The 24,598-nt window shown below is 29.1% G+C and overlaps 3 protein-coding genes across 11 annotated transcripts; 2 read left to right on the top strand and 1 right to left on the bottom strand.

The window, feature by feature from the left end:
• Nucleotides 1-4,725: 4,725 nt before the first annotated feature.
• mRpL28 (mitochondrial ribosomal protein L28) lies at nt 4,726-9,576 on the top strand. 4 transcript variants are annotated; one of them, XM_011052693.2, is made up of 6 exons: nt 4,726-4,865; nt 7,474-7,640; nt 8,008-8,266; nt 8,378-8,521; nt 9,087-9,271; nt 9,342-9,576. In XM_011052693.2, exons 2-6 carry the CDS (start codon nt 7,486-7,488, stop codon nt 9,394-9,396), a joined length of 798 nt encoding a protein of 265 aa, XP_011050995.1. In that variant the 5' UTR covers nt 4,726-4,865; nt 7,474-7,485; the 3' UTR covers nt 9,397-9,576. The 4 variants fall into 4 exon arrangements, with proteins under 4 accessions (XP_011050995.1, XP_011050996.1, XP_087260837.1 ...); XM_011052694.2 differs by lacking the exon at nt 4,726-4,865 and adding an exon at nt 6,834-6,979; XM_011052692.2 differs by lacking the exon at nt 4,726-4,865 and adding an exon at nt 6,922-7,097.
• Nucleotides 9,577-9,811: 235 nt separating this feature from the next.
• On the bottom strand, nt 9,812-18,813 carry LOC105144044 (putative phosphorylase b kinase regulatory subunit alpha). Of its 5 annotated transcripts, none has more exons than XM_087404708.1 (15): nt 17,952-18,813; nt 16,733-17,227; nt 16,145-16,590; nt 15,764-16,079; nt 15,264-15,477; nt 15,060-15,169; nt 13,881-14,028; nt 13,309-13,487; nt 12,908-13,061; nt 12,100-12,389; nt 11,441-11,996; nt 11,310-11,362; nt 10,885-11,043; nt 10,532-10,789; nt 9,812-10,121 (listed from the first exon to the last, which is right to left on the bottom strand). In XM_087404708.1, exons 2-15 carry the CDS (start codon nt 17,213-17,215, stop codon nt 9,894-9,896), a joined length of 3,594 nt encoding a protein of 1,197 aa, XP_087260834.1. In that variant the 5' UTR covers nt 17,216-17,227; nt 17,952-18,813; the 3' UTR covers nt 9,812-9,893. The 5 variants fall into 5 exon arrangements, with proteins under 5 accessions (XP_087260834.1, XP_011050997.1, XP_011050999.1 ...); XM_011052695.2 differs by lacking the exon at nt 13,881-14,028 and adding an exon at nt 14,820-14,967 and having other exon boundaries at nt 17,879-18,813; XM_011052697.2 differs by having other exon boundaries at nt 17,879-18,812.
• Nucleotides 18,814-19,294: 481 nt separating this feature from the next.
• Nucleotides 19,295-23,165, top strand: LOC105144045 (hypothetical protein). 2 transcript variants are annotated; one of them, XM_011052699.2, is made up of 2 exons: nt 19,295-20,042; nt 21,117-23,165. In XM_011052699.2, exons 1-2 carry the CDS (start codon nt 19,833-19,835, stop codon nt 21,870-21,872), a joined length of 966 nt encoding a protein of 321 aa, XP_011051001.1. In that variant the 5' UTR covers nt 19,295-19,832; the 3' UTR covers nt 21,873-23,165. The 2 variants fall into 2 exon arrangements, with proteins under 2 accessions (XP_011051001.1, XP_011051002.1); XM_011052700.2 differs by having other exon boundaries at nt 19,882-20,042; nt 21,128-23,165.
• The last annotated feature ends 1,433 nt before the right edge of the window (nt 23,166-24,598 follow it).

Raw genomic sequence — 24,598 nt, forward strand, 5'->3', positions numbered from 1 at the left:
TTAAAGTCTAATAATGATTTTTAAAAGAAAAATGCTTTGAAATTTCATTTAATTTTAGACTATAACCTGTTAAAATCAATAATCTTTTATTATTTGTGAATTTACATATCTTTATATTTTGTTCATTTTTTATAATAAAATTATAAGAACGTTTATTTATTTAATTTTTTGTTTTTTAACAATAATTGATTCAATTTCCCTGTTATATTTATTAACATATTATTTTATTAAATGTTATACAGTTTTTACCAACATTTAATAAAATTTCGTGGTATTTAATATATTATTAAATACTGATATTATTAGATAAACGATATGTAAGAACTTAATCAATATTTAAATTTAAAACTTAATGATTATATTTGTCATAATGTTGTTCAATCGACTTTATACTCAAAGTTATAAAATATTTGTTAGATATTTATTATTAATTAGGACATTATTTGTAAAAATATAACGATAGTGCATAATAAATTGAAGAGAAACAAATGATAAAGTCCTTTATAAAAGTAGATTTAAAATATTGATTTTATTTAAAAAAAAAACATAGTATTCAAACACTATAGATTTTAGCAGTAAAGTCACAATCTAATAATTATTTTTATTCAAATAATTATTTTTATATTGAAAACCTCAAAAAAAGAGGTAATCACTCATCGCAAATAGTTATCATATTTAAAGAGCTATATTAACAAAATGCTATTATTTAACTTTGCATAATCTGAAATGTGTACAGCCAAATAAAATAACGTACAACATACTCCAGTATATATGTATATATAATTACATAATAATACGCTCAAGTTTTAGAGAAATGGGAAAATATGTATAATTAAATACTAAAATGCACTTTTAAAACATTTCGAAATAGTAGGTTAAAAGTAAAAATGCGTTATAATAAATGCCAGTTATTGTGGTTAATAATTGATAATAATTAATAGTACTAGCATCATTACATACATACATAGTATAACGGTGGATTACTATGATTTTTTAAATAATCTTTAGAATTTTCTACCTAATAGCGGAAATATTAAGAGAGACCATTAACCTGTAAGAGTTATAATACCTTCTCTTCTATCAACAATAATTGAAATCATTAATTATTTTGAGATAAGAAATTAGAAAGCATCTTCCATGTTTTTTTAAGAAATTTATAATTTTTTAAAGATAGTAAAAGATTAATAAAACACAAGGAAGAAAACATTAAAAATGTATATATTTTTGAGAATAAATTTATTATTCTTCTTTTCCAAAACATTGAAAGGATTAACTATTTTTTTATTTTGAAACAAAAATATTTATTCAGATACTTATTCGTGATATGATATATCTTTAAGCCTCAGAAGGATATTAGTTACTTCAAAATATTACAGAATTGATAAAAAAGTTATGATACATAAATAGTATGACAAATTATAATACATATTTTAGTAGCTGGCATGCTACAGAACTCTCAACATACTGAACATGATCTGTCAGCAAAAAGAAGCAACAGAAATGCCTCGCAGTCTAGTAGGTGACACTTACGTATATCATAGATTAATAGTACATTATTTTTACCTACGACAAAAATAAAAGTGAATCATTATTGCGATATTATTATCCTTATTTGGATAAGAAAGATTATTTTGATAAAAATATTTTAATTAATCAAAGTTTTACTTATAGCTAACTCAAGTATAAGTAAATTAAAAAATATTTTAGGAATAATTCTGAATTACGAATTAATTATTAAATGCCACACTACAAAAACAACACATTTGAGTATGGCATATAATTTGCTTATAACTTTTATAAAAACATATTATAAATAATTTTTTCGATTGAAACCGACATTAAAAAACATATCAAGCAAATGTATGTGTAGTTTTATTAATAAAAAAAAATTTAAAGCATTGGAAAAAGAAAGCTGAATATAGCATACTGAAAAGACGTTTAATAGTTAATAAGGCAATAACATTCTTTTTGTTTAACTATACTCTTTTCTAGAATCAAGTATACCTAAAGTCAATATTTTAACTTTGTAAGTTATTACTTCTGTGAGTTATTTTTTTCTTTGTAATTGATAAACACCTTTCTTACTAAAAATGCTATTAAAAAATATTAAAAATATAATATAGCTTTTGAATGTTTCATATCCTATGTATGATATCCTATATATGCCTACATTAAAATACATGTTTGAATTTACATAAGCCACTTTGAAAATGTAAATTTTCAAAGACTCATGACGGAATATTCCACCTCGAGAAGAATTACGATCGTGTCGGAAAGTAAAAATACATCGAAGACGCGAAGAATTCCGAAGGGTATTCACATTTAATGAAACATAGCAAAAATATGCAATGCTGTCGTTTGAACGACTCCCACATGCTCGATTTTTTTCTATGAATAATTTCAATTTTATAAATATAATTTTAACAAGTATTAAATTAAACCGAGTGAATTTTACGAAATATGATGGACAATCATCATACAAATGTTGCAGACTCTTTATATAAGAGCTGACAAAACAGCATTTTTTATTAAATTTTATTTATTTATGATATAATAGAACGGAATTTTATTTTTTATTGTACTATTATTCTATATATTTCTAACATAATATATTTTTTTTTACATTTTCTGTTACAAAATAGTCCATTTTCTTAATATTTTGAAATTATTTGCAACATTAAATTGTATTGCATAATTAATACAAATACATATTACTAAATCTTTCTATAAAGAATTCTCAATCGAGATAATAGTCAAAAAGTTAAGAATAATCGATGCACACTCTAAAATTTAATTCAACTATCATTGAACAATGATTGCAAGTATTTTTCGTAATTCACTATGCTTAGAAGTCTTCAACCGACCTATAATTCTTGGGCTAACGGGTGTTTTCCGCGTTCCCGAGCATCCCCTCGTTCCGACCGCGGGATTCCTCATTTCGACGAAAGTGGCCGAGAGTATCGTAAGAGTGGTAGTACACGAGGAGATCGCGATCTCTCGCCTTTTCGTAACTAGGTATCGTCACCGTAGTGAGTGCCATGGTAAGAAGCCGCGCCGGCCACACACTCATCGTCTAATAATAATATCTTACTCAAATTTCTATTTTTAGGGAGATATACGTGTATGCGCACGTGCCTTTATGTAAAAGGCCCAAGTATATGGTTACGCACGCCTACGTGCGGGCTGCGCTTACGGTTATGAAGACGACGACGTCTCGAATTATTATTGCATACCGGCGGCATGTAATGTGCCTATCGTGGATCTAACAATGTAACAGACAGATGAATAGAACATCTGAAACAGAGCGGCAACGCTAAGAATTCACGTGATAAAGCTTTAATTCTGATTGTTAGAAATAGTTAAAGTATGTTTACGTTAACTGATAAAATATTAACGCAATCTGAAATTGCTTAATCGTAATTTCAACTGCTTTCAGGATAAATAAATATGTCATTAACTATTGCATAGACAGTAACTTTTTATAACATGTTACGCAGGTCATGTATCTATAATATAGAGATGTTGCCATAAAGTTGCTATTTTCGTAATTGTGAATATAATTTTATTTTTTCTTTAGTACTGTAAATGTTCTATATATATTGAAATGCTAATTTACAAATAAAAAGAAGCTAAAATAAACAGAGTATTATATGTATTGTATGTATATTATGCATCTATATATGTATATATATATATATAAATTTTTTTTCGCCAGGGATACCATATGTACACACACACACACACACACACACACACACACACACACACACACACACACACACACACACACACACACACACATATATATATAGTATCCCTGGCGGAGAAAAAATTTTTATGAAAAAGTACAGAAAAATTACATAGATTGAGACAAAATCTTAGAAATTCTTAGTTTTTCATAGATATTCGTAGTGGGACATATAGAGTGGTTGTTAGAGGGAATGGAGGATTTCTAGGTCTTTTTAATCAAATAACACCGCTCTACTACGTCCCACTACGAATATTTATGAAAAACTAATAATTTCTAAAATCTTGTCTTAATCTGTGTGTTTTTCGTAAGTTTTACCGCCAGTAATATATATATATATATATATATATATATATATATTATATATATATATATATATGCATATATATTATACATAGATACATTTTTCAATAAATTTTGATCAATTGTTTAAAGACGTGCAATATATTTATCATATCTGTAAAGTAAACAATTGATCAAAATATTTTTTTAATTTATTATTTTATTATATTTTAAAACATATACAACATTAAAAATTAGAAAGTAATGAGTGAGAGAAAGAGAGAGAAAGAGAAATTATGAACTTGATTTTAAAGATTTACATTGCAGAATGTGTGTTAAATACGAAGAATTTATCCTCAAGATATTATACAACGTTACATGTTAATTGCGGTGTACATAGAGCTGATTACAGTACTAAAAAAGGAAAAGAAAAACAGAAAAATAAATCTAAATTAATAAAAAATTTATTTATTGTTTTAATAAATAATTTATTTATCGTATATTGTTTTTATATACGCAGTGTACACTTATAAAGCATCACGAGTACGATCTCACATTTCTCTCTCCACCAACGCTCCTGAAGCATTGCGTTAAACCGTTTCTGTTATCCCGCTAACTCGAATTTACTCGCCTAGCAGGCGGTGCTCGTTATTCGCTAAGCTTGACAAGTTTACGCGCCGCGGACTATTTGCTCGCGAAAGTAAACTACAGCATGCCCGCTGCGAAGTACGCGTGGACCTTCCGGGATAGTAGAAACGAAATGAAGGTGGTCGTAGTTTCCGGTATATTCTCAATCTAACACACTAGGAATCCGGAATCTGCATCCGCGAGTAAGGTAATGTCGTTTTAGCTTTTTACATAAAAGCCGCGAGCGCATTTATCGGCCTGAAAATAGAAATTTGAGCAAGATATTATTATTAGACGATGAGTGTTCTCGCGGTTCTCAAATCGGTCCGCCCATTTGTTACTAAAGAGCTGTCGGAGGATGGTCATCCATATTTCACATCCTCCTCCACCCATCTTTCTTTCTCTTTTAATCTATTAGCGCAGAAGATCGCAGAAAATTAGAAAATACGCGCTGTCTTCTCGCAAAAAATTTTATGTCACATTCATTAGAATTATTTAACAAACCATTCTTTATCTTTTATACACACACATTTATGTATTCATCTCAGTATGTATATTTAAGCATCATTAATTACATGAATTATATAACATTATTTAATTAATATATTTTTAGTAATAAACTTCTTGTATATAAGATTTATAAGATATAGTAGCTTAGCATTAGTTAGTAATTAAATTAATTATAGATCTATTTAATATATATAATGGATATCATTATTAAGAAATATTACATAAAATCTACTAATTTTACTTAATTGTAATATAATAATAAAAATGAAGACAAATAAAAGCATAGCACATTGTAATTATTGAGACACAAACTTTGTTATAAAATACATTTACTTTAAAATTACACACATATATATGTGTGTATATATATATATAAGTTCGATCTTAATGTTTCGACTTCTCTTTAAGCCATCTTCTGCAATTTGAATCCAATGAGAAATGTGTATACATATAATGTATATTACATTCTATAATGTTTAGGACCAATTCTACGATATTTAAAATGATTAATATTCTCTTTTATATCAGTTATGCTAATATAATCCAGTGCAAAGCGTAATTAAAACACAATATTATTTAATTATGTTATGCACACAACTGGTCTATAATTATTTATTATTGTATCAATTTAATGTACATTTGTATAATACATAGTAAACAGTGCATGATTTATTTAAAATCAAATTATTAATTTAAAAATAGATTTTTGTATTGTATAACATATTTTTAATAAAAAAATATTTATATATTTTTCAGAGTATTAAGTTTAATTTTAATACATAATTATAAAGGACAGTATATCTAAATACATTTTCTGTATCAAAGAATATTATAAATGGCACGCATTTTATTTTAATTTAGTAAAATCTGTAATGAAAATCATTCTTTTAATTATAATGAAAACGAGGTTGCCGTCTTTAGAATATTAATAAAAATTTTGTAATATAATCTTGTAATTCCTTTGCTAATATTGAGAAGTAATATGCTGAACATTTACTAAAATCAATTATTCACTAATAAAATTTAATTACACAAAAGACAATTACAAGGAATTTAAAACAAAAAAGTACCTGGAAATAAATAACATTTTTAATACTAGTGGCGTAAAAAATAAATATTTTTATCAAAAAAATTTTGACTTTAACATGTAATTTTAAAATATCTTTAAAATAGTAAATTTTAAGATTAATTAATAGATAATACTATCCAACAAACAACCTGTTAGATGTTTGTTATCATTTTGCCGTCAAGACGATGTTAAAGACGTCATAATTTAATTTCAAAATGTCTCGCATTCAATCACATTTATTATTCTCGATATGTAGCCAAAACGATCGATGTCATCGTTTTTCATTTATCTCCGGATCCACCGGACCACGAAAATACCCAAGGTCGGTCATCTTTAGTAATAGCTCGTCAGTATGTTAGCAACTAAATATAGATGGCATACAATTTGTCATTTACCGACTGCAAGTAAGATAAATTAGATTTTCATAAAAATTAATATATCTGGTAAAATGTCTATTTTTTTTATTATTCTTACACTCCTAAAATTGGGGCACATTAATGTATATGGTCTATGTAATAAACAAATATTTGTTTCAATTCAACTTATGAAATCTGTTCGACTTGCTTACACTTTTTATACTCAGCATCTTCGCTTTCTCTCTTTTCAGCGCCAAATGTATATCTATCTCTATCTTTTAAGTATAAAAAAAAGTGTAAGCAAATTGAACAGACCAATTGTACCGTGTGCACTAATTCAGAAAGTGCAAGAATAAAGAACCGATCCAACCAACCTTATCTTATGATGTAAGTGGTGTTCGCTCTGTCACGATCTGTTGATTTTACTAAAATTATTCATAATTCTGACTTGAATTGAACTGATTGAAAATCGTATGACGATATGTCGATTAAGCAAAGTGCACAGGTAATATAGTCATCTTATCAGGCAATTCAAAGATAGAAAATTATCTCTAAACCTCACGTAGTGATACTACAAATATCATATAATTTTTCTAAATTAATAATATTATCCGGTTGTTGTTATTATTATTGTAAATTTTTTTATTCATCCATTTATTACATTTATTTACTATGTATTTAAATCAACATTTCAAACTTATTGCATTTTTAATTAGGAAATATATGATATTATTTGCAATATCTATTAATGTCTATCTACTAATTGTTTGCAGTATTTTAAAAAATTAATAAATAAAATGTTCAATATGACTTGAAATTTAAATAAATCAAAATAATATATGATAATTGTCATCAATAAAACGCAAATAAAATTGTTGTAGCGATTATATTATATGCCAAAAATAAGTCGATGGAGTAAAGGAATTGGTGCTGATTTGCCAGAAGAATATAAAAAATTTTGGAAAGAATGGAAGTTGCAAGAACCGGCTGCAGTTCATTATATTAAGAAGGAAGGCATTTTTGAAAGAAATGAAAAAACTGAAGAAGTGTAATATACCTTTATATTTTTTTGGTGCCGCCATCTAAAAAAAAATATCAAAAAATTCATCCCTAAAATCCTCCGTTTCATTTTTATCTAAAATATTTTTTTGTATTACCAATTTCGAATAAAAAAGATTATTAATTAAAACGAGATCCTATATATAATATATTTATATATTAGCTGTTGGAATTAATTCGTAGCGTTTTTTAATGAAAGAATGTTATTTATTTCACATGAGCATTAAAAAATACATTAATGAAAGTACTTCCCATCACTTGTAAAACGCTACGAATTAATTCCAACACCTAATATATATACATCTATCTCACTTATTATAATTTTATTAATTCTAATTTAATTAATTTGTTTATAGATATCCAGTGCAAAATATACCAATACCTGTAATATATCCGAAAGAAATGAATGATGGTATATGGGGAGGAGAAGCCATGATTAAGGGTTTTAAGAAAAAAGGTATATTTAAAAGAAGGGTTCCACATTTTTGGTTACCAAGTCTGTTCAAGTCTGTTATTTATAGTGAAGTTCTTGATACATATATGAGAATTGTTATTACTCAGAGAGCACTCAGATTAATTCATGAAAATTATGGATTTGATCATTATTTATTGAAGGTGCGTTAAACTTTGGGCTAACAAATAAAAAAAGTGGTGATACTACACATATTGCAACATTTTTGACATACATAAAATTTTTCTCATGAATCTACAAACTATTATTTACAGACACCAGCTTGCGATTTGAAATCTCTGCTTGCTTTGAAACTAAAACGTCAGATACTTATCGCATTAGCAGATAAAACTTTGTATCCTAATGATCCAAAAAAGCATACGGAAGTATACGCTAAGTACGAGCAATATCTTTCAGCTGTAAGAAATTTGTTTATACATTTTACAAATTAAAAATTATATATAGGATGAGATATTTCAAATGTTGATATTGTCCCTGAAATATTTGTTTTCTTTACCAATTGATTCATCTCATTATTCTGTGCATAAAAGCATTAAGCCATTTTTATCAAAAAATGAAGTTCAAAATATTTTGTATTTTATATGAAACATGCAAGAATAAAGTATAAAATATTTTGTAAACTATTTATTTTCGATATTTCTACTTTTATATGCAGAATATGTAGAGAAATCATGTAAAAGAAATACAATCCCATTAAAAAAATAACTATAATTTTTATATGATATGGAATGAATTGATTTTCCATTTGTGTCCCATCAGGCCGTAGAACTTTTGTTTGAATATTTTTCTATGCTTTTATATTTTTCAAAATATTTCGATGTGAAAATTAAATGAGACACTCTGTATATAAAGATACTAAAAATATTTTAATATTGATAGTTGACATTTTATATTGCATAGAATATATATATATATATATATATATATATTATATATGTAATTATTATTACAATATATTTTCAGTATACAAGAAAAGAAATAGAATGGTATGGTTTAACATACGAGGAAGCTTGTAAAAAATGGATGCAGTTAAATGTAAAACAATCACAACCTTTGAAAATCCAATATAGATCAGAATTAATTGCCAAACTTAAGGAAAATAAAATTAAAGAAGCCGAAAACGTAAATGTTGTATCACCAGAAGAAACGTACGTAATTATGTGTATTATTTTTTTTCATGTTACTATTCCAAAATTTACAAGTGGAATTTTTTTACAGGAGTTCTTGGTTAAACAAACTGAATCCTTTCTCCAAAAGTTCGAAAACTCAATAAGTAAATTTCTGTTTGTTAGACATCATGAAAAATGTTTTACATCTATTAAATTATTAATTTCTTGGAGAGAAATTATGAAATTTTTTTTTTTTTTTAGAGAAATAGAGAGAAATATATATCTTTTGACAATTATGAATATTAGTACAATGGAGAAAATAAAGCATTTATTAAAACTATCAATGATGATTTACATTCTTTTAATGTCTGATTTAATTTCTAATTTTTCTAAAATTTGCAGTAAGTTTCGATAACAAAGTTAAATTTTAACATTATACTATCAATATTTGTAATTTATAATTGCAGGCTATATACTAAAAGCATGCATTTTTCAATTAAAATTAAAATATGTAGTTACATAATGGATATAATCATTATATAATGGAGATTATTATACACAAAAAATTTAAACTGCAAATTTGTCCAAAATTTTTATATTGTAATATCTCTGTCACAATTATAGATCATTTATTCCTAAAATTATGGTTAATTTATATCTATTATGATATTGAGCATTCTAAGTCGCCATCTTTTGGTAAACAATCAAGCATCACGGCGACAGCTCTTGTAATGTACGTCATCGTTCCATAACTTCCACTAGGAGCAGTATCGTAAAAGTGTTGACAAATATATGCTGCTCCACCACAGAGGAGTGTTCCCATAGCTGTCATTTCACGTTGCTCCTTTGGTTTTGCACAACATAATGTTGCATCACCGTCGATAGCCATCTATAAATTTCATTTAATTATCTTTTACTTATTTAAAAAATATAGAAGAAAAAAAGAGTAGTTTTTTTAATGACAATTCTTTTATGTATTTCTATATACATTTTATATTAGGACCATGCTCTTAATATAAAATATTTATTATTTCAATAAAAAATAATTTTTAATATTGAAAAGGATTTATTTTAGATAAAATAAATCAATAAAGTCAATTTCAATTCTAATAAAATAAGTATTATTTTAAATTGTTTGTATCAATAAATGCCTAAATTGCTTGAAAGGACAGTTACTGAATTATTCTTTCTATATTTCGTATTTTGTATTACATTTTTGCTTCAGAAAAATTCAATAAGATTTAATAGATAATATAATATTGCTGCATTATTAACATTATAAATATAAACAAAAAATACCTGATCTTCCAAGAAAATAGCGTTTGCTTTATGTACTAAATGTTCAACTTCAATCAAACCACCTAAAGATGGCACAATGTTATATTCGGTTACTAATGTTAGTACCATTAAAGCCTCAACAACAAGTTGACGATATTCTGGCTGCGGTATAGTGTTCAAAACGGTTTCTACAGCCAATGCAAATTTCAATTCGCCAGATGTCATTTCCTGTGTGAGATTTTGAGGCAGTACTCTTCCTTCAATCGCTAAACCGTGACACTGTTAAAAGTTATAATTTTATAGAATTAAAATGTTGAAAATTCAAGATATTATATTTATATATTATTGAATTTTATATATATATAGCGATTTACCTTTTCGAGTACTTGCCACACACGCGGATAAAAATCTCTTGGTACTCTGTTCAATGCACCGTCTAATCGTCGCCTTCGCAACCATTGACCTTGTCGATCTGCTTCTGCCTCATTATCGGCATTTTGATCAGCGCTTAAGAAACCACCAATTTGAGATTTCTATACAAAAGAAATATGTTCAACTTTACACATATCTATTTAATTTGTAAACGATAAAAATATGAATCGATCAATTAAATATAAAAAAAAAATCATTAAATATAAAACATTAAACTAAAATAGTTACGTAGCAAAACAATTAAAAGAAAATTAAAAATTAAATATATTTCTCTGTACGTATACCTAAATATGTCAGTAATCGTCAAGAGTAGTGTGTTAGTAATTTACTAAGTCAAATGTTTTAGACATTGTATTGGCAATATTACCTTACTGACTCTACTTGATTTGCAGCTAATGACGGAAAAATTGCCACGACCAACTGCAATATAAGGACATATGATTGTTATATAAATATTCTAATACTCTCTCAAATTTTTAATTAACCGCAAAAACATACCACTACTAATAGCAAATTCTTTTCCGCTCATAATGTGATGCAGTAAATTTTTCATCTCAAAAGGAGATAGATTTAACAAGTGCTCAGAAGCTTCTTCACCAGTGCAAATTAATGTTCGCGATAGTTCTGTCGCCATAACTTGTATGATCAAACCGACGCGCAGTCTCAGCATCTCGTGAAATAATTGTGGCTCTGTTCTAATAAACATCGCCAGATAAACGAGCAATTCTTGTGTCAGCATAGCGGTCGATTCGTCATCACCGTATGCTTGATGAATCAGAGCTCGTAGTTCATTCTCTGGTAGAGGCGCGACTATAGTATGCTCGTTGCTCGGTGGCATGCCAACAGTCACTTGCTTTTGTCGTACTAGTAAATCAGTAACCGCTTTCGCTAAATCTTCCACTCTTTTACCCAACATACCCGCGCTGTGTCGTACAATACCCCACATTTTCTGTTGACAAGCCTTTTCATAGAGACTTTTTAACAAATCCTTTATTAGAACGGGATGTCCCTCTTCTACTACACCTGTGTCAAAAAGTAGTCCCTTCGAGTCCACCTATGTAATGTTTTATATATGTAAAATAATCTTTGAACCGTTTGTATAAATTAATAGAAAATCTTTTTTTACAAAATTAAAACGAAGAGATAAATATACTAACAATATACTGCAAAATATCTCCTTGCTCTTCAAGACTTTCTGTTTCGCGCAGCATAGATAGCAATTCCTCTACTTCAGTCTCAGCATATTGGGTCTCAGATATTGTTCTTTGTTTAGTTTTGGGAGAATTTTTCCACGATAGCAGCTCGTCTGTTGGCGATGGTGTGCGTTCAATCGTCACTGGTTGAGTTGAGTTGATAGACAAGGTAGTATCTGTCACTTCAATAAATGGATTTGTAATTAGAATAGTAGAATGTCTACGGTCTTCCCCTGCCATTCCAAGAATTTCAGCTGAAATATATAAAAGAACTTTTTAATTTGTATAAAATTAATATTATTTGTCATTAAAACATCTTGTATAAATCCGTACATAAATTCATATATAAACACGTATAAATCCATATATAAATATAAATATGTATTAGCATTAGCAAGTTTTATCACAATACATACATGTATGTAATAATGTACGCGCTGCGTGCGCGCATTATAATGTTTAATAATTAGAAAGAGATATAAATAATAACATCATTCAGATTTTGTTTAATATTATAAGTATTATAAAATTTTATCTTGATATTTATAAAAAAAATATCAGAGATTAAACAATGCAATACATATACAACAATAAATAACAATAGTATCTGGTTAATAAACTTACTTTCTTGGAAGATGATAACAATCACAGCAGTAGGAAGACATTGCATTATTGTTTAAGGGTCCTCTTTAAAAGACATACAATCAGCACACGGTTAGAACATGAAAACCATTCCATCTGAAATTTTTTTAACGGGACAAATGTTGCTTACGTTCGACAGCTATGGATCGCGTTTTTTTTATTGCGCCTTTCACGGACATTTTACGCCGCAGATGTTTCCCTGTACGAATTGGACCATGTTTACTAAGAAGTCCTGTACGATGAGGAAATGGTCGCATTAAATGTTCCTCCAAATATTGTTGGACCTTGTGAACATAAATGAGAATTACATATCACACACATATACAAATAATTATATGATCAAATTTTGAAATATTTTATATGCTATTTAAGTTTTAAGATTTTGCAAATAAAAATTGAATATTGAGTGATATATATTTAAAAAAATGTATAAAACAAAGTACATATTTAATTATTTGATAAATAATTCTGTTAATTCATGTAACATATTGTAACTTTATTCTGAACGAATGTCATTTGAATTTTACATACCTGAGGATTTAATTTATCAGGACGACCATCCTCGGAACTTCCCAGGAAACTAAGATTTGTGATACACGACGTACTCAAAAAATCGTTCAAGTTTCCCAATGATACTCTAGTACCGTTGATGTAACCGCTTTTAAGTTTTTTCAAGGTAGTTATCATAGCTAACGGTATCTTACCTTGATCTAAAAAAAATGTTAATGAACTTTAATAAGAAGTAAAAAATAAAAATAAATATTTTTTCTTACTGAAAATGATAACTTTTTTACAGAATATCACAAAATTTAAGTATAGAAAATAAAGCAAAAAATTCATTTAAAGATCACAATAAAAATATATGCATGTTTTCTATTTTAGAAAAGATTTTTAAAGATTTAAAATTTGCTGATAAAAACTATTTCTGTTTTTATTTCTTCACAAACTATGCTGCAACAAAACATTTATACTCGAATTTTATGATACTCTGTATGTGATTTCTTCTAACATTAATTTCACGCTAACATTATGCTACACAATCCAATGTATTCGACGAGCTTTTCGTTGTAGGATGAGATCTAAAGCTTCCGACGAAGCCGTACCTAAATGATTATGAGTAGCGACAAGGGTTACAGTTGGTCTGCCGAGCATTTGCTTCCAGTTGATTTTGAGGAAGGCCAAGGTGGTTGTAAAAGTGTTCACAAGCAGGTCGACGTCGTATGTTGTGTAGTACTCCTCCGTGTCAAATTTCTAACACATGCAACACACGCGCAATACCACCAAACACAATAAGCCATATCAGGATAATTTAGGATAATTTTATTGCTTGATGCTTGAAGATGAAACAATCTCGCTTCGAATATTTTGCTTTTATCTCGCACTGTATCGGTTGAACATTTTTAATATCAACACAACTCACAATCGCATCCACTTTTGAGACCCGAGTGTCCAATTCATGTTAGTAATAAAAAGAATAGAAACATAACATAAATGAAACTAATTAAAAGCTCATGTCGTAACTCTCCATGGATAATATTATGTACTAATTTCGAAACTAAATATGTTATTATTGAAGTAAATTATAGTTAAAACTCATATAATAATTATAAAGGCATATATATTAGGTGTTGGAATTAATTCGTAGCGTTTTTTAATGAAAGAATGTTATTTATTTCACATGAGCATTAAAAAATACATTAATGAAAGTACTTCCCATCACTTGTAAAACGCTACGAATTAATTCCAACACTTAATAATATATAACAAACATAAATCCTGAAGTATTTAAAATCATATATAAGCCATAGAGAGTTAAGTAACTGTTAAATGAAACCATGACAAAAACAAACGCATGCAAGCAGACATTAGTTGTTCACAGCGGACAGTTACAGTGTTTATAAAAAATGAGAATTTCACGCAAGAAATTCATCAAAACTTCTAAGAGCCACAAAATTTGTCTAATCATGACAACTTCAACGGACTTCAGAAAGTCTAAAATAACGACTAAAAAAAGAACTATGATTTTGAAATCGTTAAATTACCTAGATGAATATTCTTGAGGGGCATGACCACGAGAGGCCGGCCCAACATATTCTGCCAACTAGACTTCAAGAAATTAATTTCACCTTTGAATATGTCAATCATGAGCTCATAGTCCGATGCGATGTAGAAGCGGGTCATATCTGTCAACTAGTCAATTCGGTGCGAGAACAAGGAAACATAAGAAAAGAAGTAAAGATACAAAAAGATGATAAAGCTCACCATAAAATGCGGATATTTACCTGTGGCGTGAACGCGAATATCTTATCGTGTAAGGAATACAGTTTACTAGTGCTGAGAATTCCTACGTCCCTTGACTTACGCCCGGACAGTCCTAATTTTTTGTTGCGTCCTAAAAACGAGATATAAAATGTACAATATAATATCTAAATTATGCTTTAGTAAAATATTAGTTTTAAACAATTTGCGATTTTGTTGAGCCGTACCTAAATATGTGTACAAATGACTGAGGACTTTTGCAGGTTGTACCTCAATCGGTGCAACTTCTGCAATTGTTTGTACATGAATATCGTGCTGTGCAATTTTTTCCCTGATTTCTGTATCTTCTGCCAAGATAACTACTTGTACCACAACATCCGGCTTTTTCTCGCTGCATAATCGTCTATTTAAGGGATCTAATTCGCCAACTGCAAGAAATCCCTAAAAATTGAAACAAATTATTGAAAAGAATTATATTACGGAAATATTTAGTTATTAATGTAATAGTTAATAGAATTATTGTATTAAACATAATTTTCTAGATTAAAACACTTCATGTACATTGTATATAGAAGAAACAGCAAATAAAATTATCAAATATTTAATATTTTTAATGTTTGTACATAAATTATAAGATAATATGATAAGAAATGTTATTAACTTTTTAAATGTGGTAATTTAAGGAAGTTCTTAATTTGCCTCAACTATATTTTTGAAAGTATGTTACCTCTTGCAGCAATTTTCCTAGAATATAAAGAGATTGTGCCCATTTAAATGGACATCTGCCTAAAGCTATTCGATTTTGGCTACCAGGTTCAGCATACTCCGCTGATACATTCTCAGGTGCGACGGAGTATAATTCAGGCACCAATTTCATACCATCTTCCGCTTTAATCATTACTTCTTCTAACTGTTTGGTGCATGTCTCAACTGCTTCTTTATTGCCTTGGAAGCAGTAATCCAATATTAAATAACAGAAGAATAGTGGCCATTCGCATTCGATATTCTCAAACATACGAAGCTCCCATGGTTCATAATACAATCTATTTCCAAGGATATAATTATTAGTTAAAATAAATTTTACTAAAAATTATTATTAAATAAATACCTATTGATATCCTCTTTTGGCGTTTTATATCCATCCCTTAAAAATCTTTTACAACCATATCGTCCTTGTAATTTCTTGGTAATAGCTTCACGTGTTTCGTGAATTAAGTTAGGCTCATCTACTGCAAACGCAGGGAAACTTATAATCGATAGCAAACCACTATCCAACTCTTTGGAGTTTGACTCTCTAGGTAGCATGGATTGCAGTACTGCTTGACACTTTTGTGCCTCATCGGCTAGAACATGAATAACTGATGTAGGTCCACCTCTTGCACCAAATAAATCCAATTCGTTCATTGCCTCCATTGCAGCCTTGGCCATTCCGATACTACTTGCATTTAATTCTGGTAAACCATGATTCGTTTTATCTCCTCTCTCCCAAATTCCATAATCCGGAGTGCAATAGGCAGATTCGATATAAAATACCAAGTTTTGAATAAAAGCCACCTAAATTAACAAGAAAATTATAGTCCAGTTTCTTAAATCAGTAGATCTGGTATACATTACATATTATACAAATTATATTTGTATTATTAAAAAATAGTACAATTTATAAGTTTACAGTATACAAATGTTAGATATCAAATACCTCATCCAAATTGAAAACAATTTGTAAGCCAGATGCTGTCATTTGAGCCAGAATTAAAAGATACAGAGAAATTGCATCGATTTGAAGATGTCCCCACTCTGTATCTCCAACTACACTTTGACCATTGGTAGAGCTATACTTTGCATGCAAGGCATCATGTGGATTTTGAGTAGACTTAAACTTTTCCACTTTCTCTTTCTGCTGCATCATTGCCATCAGGAGACCCCTCATTAGCTTTACACAGCTCTGTTCGAGTTCGTATGTCTTCGCTCTATCCTCGTCAGCATCTGCTATCTTTTTATAAGCCATTGATAGACCCCATACAGCAAGTATGCAATAAACGTTATCCCGTATCCAGGCATGGTCATTGTCAGGACTTGCAGGAAAGAGTCCAGTAACAGGATTCTGATAATTCATGATTATTTTATGGACAATCCGCTGGTAATAGTCCAAACGGACACCAGAGTTGCTTCTGCTGCGCATTTTGTGCTTTTACTGTAAAAAAAAAAAGAAAAATTATAACTTTGTTCACATTTTAGAATTAAGCTTTCTAATCAAATTATTAGCTTTATGTTCAAATCTTATATCTTGATAAGTATACCTCGCTATATCTAATTTCAATGCATTCTCTTCTATTTTATATATCAAATATATTTCTAAATTAATTATAAACTAGTCGAGATCACAAATAACTAACTTTATGAGCGAAATGCAATAATATAACTGATGACCGAACAATTTTTTATGTATATATAGATCTGTTATCGTGAGTCACGAGGTGAAGGGTCAACTTATAAGTTAGTAATGATTATCGCACTTTTAAAGCGTTTAAATCATTAAGAATAGGAATAAGTATTCCAATTTCGAAAAATTAGAAAAATTAAAATTATCATGATTAAAAATTGTATGTATGTGTGTATCTCAATAACACAATTGCTAATCTTTGATTCCAGAAATTCTAGATTTATCAATCAGATTTTCATAGTATCGATACTAAGCAATCTAAACGTTGAGTCGGTGTTCTGTGAAAAAGTAAGAGAACCACATTTTTTTGACAATCAATCAAGTAGATATAATTAGGATCTTTAAAACACAATGTGAAACGAATGTCAAGCAAACACAACGCACACGCATGAATGTACATACATCTACGACGTTCCCAAATTGTTGGATCGTACGAGGATCCACGCATACGCAGTAACGAACATCAGTCACGTACATATTTCGTTGCGATAAGTGGTACACAGCCAGGTCCGCCACGAGGAAAACGAAAATATAATGAAAAGACACAATCAAGAGGAAGAGTAAATAACGTAGCGTTTCATGAATGATTTTAATGAGCCTTATTAACGCTTTATCGTCTGTCTACGTCGTCTCGTACGTGTCGCCAGTCGCCACCGGATAATGTGTGCACTGTGCATTGACGTCACAGTACAACATATATACTTACGTGTTTCCCACTTACATTTATTGCCTACATCCTTCGCGACTTACAGCTTACAGCCGGTAATTTCAGTTGTCGTTTCTTACATTCGCGCTCCGTTCGATTATTTTTAATAATGTCACCTACAATTACAAGAACACGAAAATCTCTTTACGGGCTCGTCGCGAGTTTAGGATCACTTTTCGAGAATGTTTTTCCTACGACTCCGCACTATTAAGGCCCGGTTGCACCAACTTTGATTTTACTTTGATTTTAAGCGAAACTTTCTCTATCTCGTTTTAAAACCGAAAAGAGACAGGGACAAAGAGAGTTTTAAGCCTCGCTTAAAATTAAAGTAACGTTGGTGCAAGCAGGCCTAAGTACGAAAGTAAAATTCAATAATATTAAAAATTTTCAGAGATCAAGACAATCCAATTTCGCAAAATAAATCTCCACAATTCCCTTTAATTTATGTAACTTTCGTGGATCGCTGTATCGATCCGCATTCTGTGCAACTTTTTTTTTTGTATTATTTGTGTTTGGTAAAAATAAAGATGGACACGTGATACGAGATCGCACGTACGTAGACAAACGAATCTGTCGAAAATAGATTCGATCTACTACCTACTTTGTTGATAGAGAAACTTATACAGATATGATAGGATTTGGCATACAAATATGTTATTGGCAGAATGCTGGTAGCAAAGTTTGTAAATAAAATATGATTGATTTTAAAGATCACGCAGACTTTGAATACAATATATACTATACTTCATTGAATACAAGCAAAATTTAACATGTTAATTGCTTGAATTGATGCCATATCAGTTTGCTAATTACAACCATTTTGCTGTCAATCTGGAAAATTAAATTTTTGCTTATTAAAAATTATACAAATTAGCATCTAAAAGTGAATTTAATTTTTTAAAATAAGTAATAATGAATTTTTCTTTCTCATCTTTTTAATTTTTATCTTTTTTAATGATTTTGTAAAAATTTTTTTGCGTATATTTGCCAGCAAGCCAAGTATATGTTTGTATGCGTTATTCACGTATGTTTATTACGAAAATGTCGTGAAACTTTCGCATAAAGAAACTTTTCGCCATAGTTTTCTTATTTTTAACAATTTTGCACGAACAGCTAGGCATACACAGGTATATTCTTCGGAGCTGCACTACTTTTGATTTGCACTTAAAATGAATATACATTGCTATTAGATATTGAAAAAAAAGATGATAAATAAAGACTACCGCGCTAATCAATCTACGATTTGTCTTTGTCACTTATTTTTTTCAGTTTATTCGAAAAAAAAATAATAGGCCCATTTTAGAAATTATCTCGCACTGATCGCCTCTCGTTAATTCTGGGACACCCTGTATGCTATAACTTAAAAGAAAGAGAGAGACAAATAGACGGGAGGGAGAGAAAGATGGAGAGAAGGGAAATAGCGAAAGTGCAGTCGAAACGAAGAGAAGAGAGGCTCGAGGTTCTCGTACGTGCGACAGTTTGCGGCAGCCATCAGCGGTTATGGACTGATCATCGGTCGCTCTCGCGGTGTTGCGGGTAGCGCTCCGTTTCTTTTTTTGTTCTCCCTTATTTTAAGTTGCATCCGCGAGAGTGTTTTGCTCCGTCGGATTCCCCCGGAGTTTTCGTGCACATCGGGATCCGCGACGCGATATGGCCGCGTCCGATCTTCCATGCTCTTCGCCGTTTGTATTGGCGGTCATGTTATTCGTCGCAACGCTAACCTCGTCTATCAACGCCGCAATAGTTGGCACGTCTTTGGAACCGTCGATACCCGGTCACGATTCTCTTGGTTCTCTGACCGAACCACTGTCGTTAACGGTCGAGCCTCCCAATGCAACGGGTGACAAGAAAGCATTGGTGGTAAGTGCACTGGTGCGCACTGCGCAGTTGCGTACTATGCGACGCACATTTTCCGTTTGAACGTGAGAGAATTGTACCAATTTGTAGTCTAGATGTCTCATCTTTTCTCTTTTTCTTTCTAATGTCCTGTGATCCTATTTTATTTTGAATTTGGATCAAAATTTAAAATATGAAGAGTGCAGCTATGAAAAACAGAATTTTTGTTGTATGAAAAGTGTAATTATAATGTGAATATTTTTATTTAAAAATATACATATTTATAATTTATTAATTTTATTTTTTGCTATCACAATACTTTAACTTAAAAAATAATAAAAATCTAAATTTTGTTGTATAAATATTTTAATTTAAGATGATTTATGAAAAATTTCATTATAATATATGCTTCTAAAAAGATTGAGATTTTTTACTATATTTTTATCTGTAAATACCTCTAATAATATATTCTTGTTTTTATTTTTCTTTTCTATTTTCTTTTGTTTTTTTTTTATTTTTCTGTTTTGTATATTTCTGATTTATTTTGTTTTTTTCTTAGTACTTAGTTCTATAAATTCTATAGATTTGATTTCTTCTTATATCCTATTTGTTTGTTATTTTTGTCTTATACTTTCCTATATTTCTTATTTATTTAGAATTTATTTAATTATAATATATTATATATATTATATTTTTTCTCTTTTTTGGATTTTGAAGTCATGTTTCATTTTTTTTCGTTTCTTATTTATTAATTTTGTGTATCTATAAATATGAAGTATTATCATCTTTATGATATGGTTTATATATTAGGTGTTGGAATTAATTCGTAGCGTTTTTAATGAAAGAATGTTATTTATTTCACATGAGCATTAAAAAATACATTAATGAAAGTACTTCCCATCACTTGTAAAACGCTACGAATTAATTCCAACACCTAATATAATAAACTTTCTGCATTTAAAGATACATTTTGTTATTTAATATATAATAAAATAATTTAATTTTATAGCGAAATAAAATTGAATTATTTTATATTAAAGTTAAGTTGAATTATTTTATATTAAGTTTTTTTTATAAAGCAATAAAATATTTTTAAAGCTATATTCTAGTGTAGCAGAAGGAGGACCTATAATAACGCTTCAACGTGGAAGTACTACAACAGAATCCAACAAGCCTGACGAAGCTAGAGCAAGAGAGAGTGCGCCTAAGGAGAGACATGCTACTCCTTCCGTGGTTGCAAGGAAAGGAGTTGATAAAAAAATAAAACCGAGGAAGGGAGTTACAAACATTCCAGAGATAATAACTACGAAAGATATAGATCAGAATATAGATCCAGAGAAGAAAAATGTATTGCTTAATCAGACTTTTGAAAATATGAAATTAATGAGTAGTCCTGCGATAGAAACAGCTCATATCAAATCTGAAACTTCCAATGTTAGCCTCCCGAAATTAAATACCACTAATCCACGCTCTTATGATAACTTAAATCATCGTATAAACTCCAATTACTCTAATATAAGTTTACCAGCAAATGGAACTGCAGCTCATCTAGACATAAATAATACAACAAAAACATCTTTACATGTTGAAAAGCATATACCGAAGCCTAAACCAACGGTAACGACTGTTGATGGGCCAGAAATTAATGAATCTATACCACTCCTACGAACAAAAAATCCTCCATTAGGCATGCCAAGAAAAATCGACTATATTGTGCCAGTCATTATAACAATTGTCGCTTTACCGATATTGGGTGCTGCGATTTTCGTATTATATAGGCGCGGTCGAGATTGCTGGGATAAGAGGCACTATCGAAGGATGGATTTTTTGATCGACGGAATGTACAATGACTAATACTCGTATGAGAAGAAGTTTGTTCCATGAGATTAAATACACATTATGCAAGAAGTAATCAATTTCCACATTCTTCCATTTGCAAATGCAAATTTTGTATTCTTTCAAATAGCTAATTAATGTACTCCGCATTGATTTCTTCTTACATAACGATATAAATGTCCAAACGACAACGATACCTATCATTAGAATATATCAAAGATTTTGACACTTTTATAAACGTATTGACCGATATATTATGCTAATCGTAATATCATAATATCTAAGCTCACTACATATTGATATCTAAATTTGCTATACAATTTTTTTATTATACTATTGCCTTAATATTATAGACATGTTATAAGATGTTTAAGATATTATATTGAAAAAGAAATATTGTTGATGATATTGTAACAACGTTTTTATAAATACTTCATTGCAGCTTCTAAATTTAACATAATTTTCTAAAGTATTTTTTAAATATACATATGTTTATTATATGTATATATATATATATATATATATATATATATATATATACACGTTTAGATAGATTGGAAATTTTATTTAAAACTTGTTTTTGTTAATGTGTGAACAAATTTTTGTATAAATGTTGTATATCTTTCCACGACGATCTTTCCTTTCTTTTGTATATGAATGTACATGTCGCATTTGATGCCATCTCTTGTATTAGAGAATATAAAAAAGATTTAGAGGGTCCAGTTGCCAATCTGACAATAATAATGAAATTCATATAAACCCAAAACGATTTAATTGAATTGTATTGTGCTTTGGAAGTGCTCTCTAAACGAATAATATTGTGTATGATCTTTTTGCAAAAATTGTAATTTATAATAGATAAAGAATAATTAGACCTATGAAATGCGATATTGTACACAAATTTTACCAAAGAGCTACTCGATTTATACACTGTAAGTTTGTTAATTGCATTTTTTTGTTTATATCTGTAAGATTGTTTTTTTGCGGGATAATTTACAAAATGTTTAATCCATTTATAAATTCATCTAGAATATTTTATATACAATAATTGCCATACACGCGCAGGATATCATTGAAATATCATCTCGCTATGTAAATATGGTAACCAATAATTTGTAAAAAATTATTCAATTTGTAAGACTTTTTGAGATTGCAATTTTTAAAAGCAAATTGCGTTTTAAGTCTTCGAAAGTCTATATTTTATTAAATACACGCGAGAAAAAAAGCAATAATAATTATTATTTTTGTACTATATCTATGTAAAAGAAAAATATTCATATTGTTATAAAAAAATATATATATATTTGCAAATCGCACGTTTTACATCATTTTGTGCACCTATTAAAATGATGTACATCATCTCGTAAAGATTTTATATTGAGAAATAAAGAAAGCGAGAAAAAGAAAAAAATGACGTTTGTAAAGATTTTATTAATAAGCTTATCATATAGGTATATAAATTCAGTAACGATAATAATACATGTTAATTATGAGCCTTATGGCTTTTGACTACAGACTTTTATTATATGCATTAGATCGCTAACTTGCCTAGTTGTTTCAAATGTCTCAAATATATAGCTCTCAAAAGTATGTATGTACATACTGAATAATTGAATCATGCGCATATGCGATATTAAAAGGATATTGGAGGATACTGGTATATATATATATATATATATATATATATATATATATATATATATATTAATTACATACATAGATCTAACATATATACTTATATCGGCCAATAACAGTGCATCGGCATTATCACATAATCTTTTACGTCATTCATTTACAAAGTTTCTCAAAAGTATGTAAATCGTGTAATAATTTTTGTAAAAACGAAGATATTGGAAAATAGTGAAATTCGTGTTCCATTATTTAAAAAATACTATCTTTGCGCTAGTGGCAAATGACACGTCCTCTCTGTTCATCGTGTCGATGAAAAATTATGTCCAGGTTTAGTCAACGAGAACAAATCTTAAAATTTTTTCGAGTTGGTCGGGATTATTTGATGATGATCAAAACGATGATAATTGCTATGAACGACTTCATTCAAAACGGCGGCCATACAAAGATGGAAATTTCTTGTACTTGGCATTAATCAGGATCACCATCCCACCCTCGCATCTGGGAGGATGGTTTTTCGATATCTTCGTTTTATAAAAATTATAGATTATTTTCACATTTTTGGGAAACCCTGTACAATACCAGATGCGGTAAATAATGGAATTAGTGTCATTAACGGCCTAGTGTATATTATAAAAGTCTATGCTCCTAACTAGTCACCGTGGTCAAATTAAACCATGTTATAAGCGAGAAATTCTTGCATGGCATTTATAAATAAAGGAAATTTAAATAAAATGAAATAATGAGGTCGCTTTAAGATACTTGTAAAAATGTTCGCGACCCATTTTTGTATACGCTCTTTTTGACAATCAATAAATAGTAAAAAGCAATGAAATGTAATAGATTTTACATGTAATAGATTTTTAAAATACATATAATAGATTTTAAGCTTACTTTTATTTAACATGCCTTTTATGATTATTACTGACTCAAGGTGGTAAAAATCAAGGTGGTAAAAATGGGTGTAAAAATAGAGTATTTTTACAAGTATTTTAAAGCAATTTCATCATTTTGTTTTATATAAATTCTCTTTAATTACAAATGATGTACAAAAAGCTCAATGTTTCATTTCTCGCTTATAGCGTCATAATTCAATATGGCCACGACAATTAGTC

Source organism: Acromyrmex echinatior, chromosome 3 (assembly GCF_024713525.1).
Source record: "Acromyrmex echinatior isolate Ae372 chromosome 3, ASM2471352v2, whole genome shotgun sequence".
Lineage (NCBI taxonomy): Eukaryota > Metazoa > Arthropoda > Insecta > Hymenoptera > Formicidae > Acromyrmex > Acromyrmex echinatior.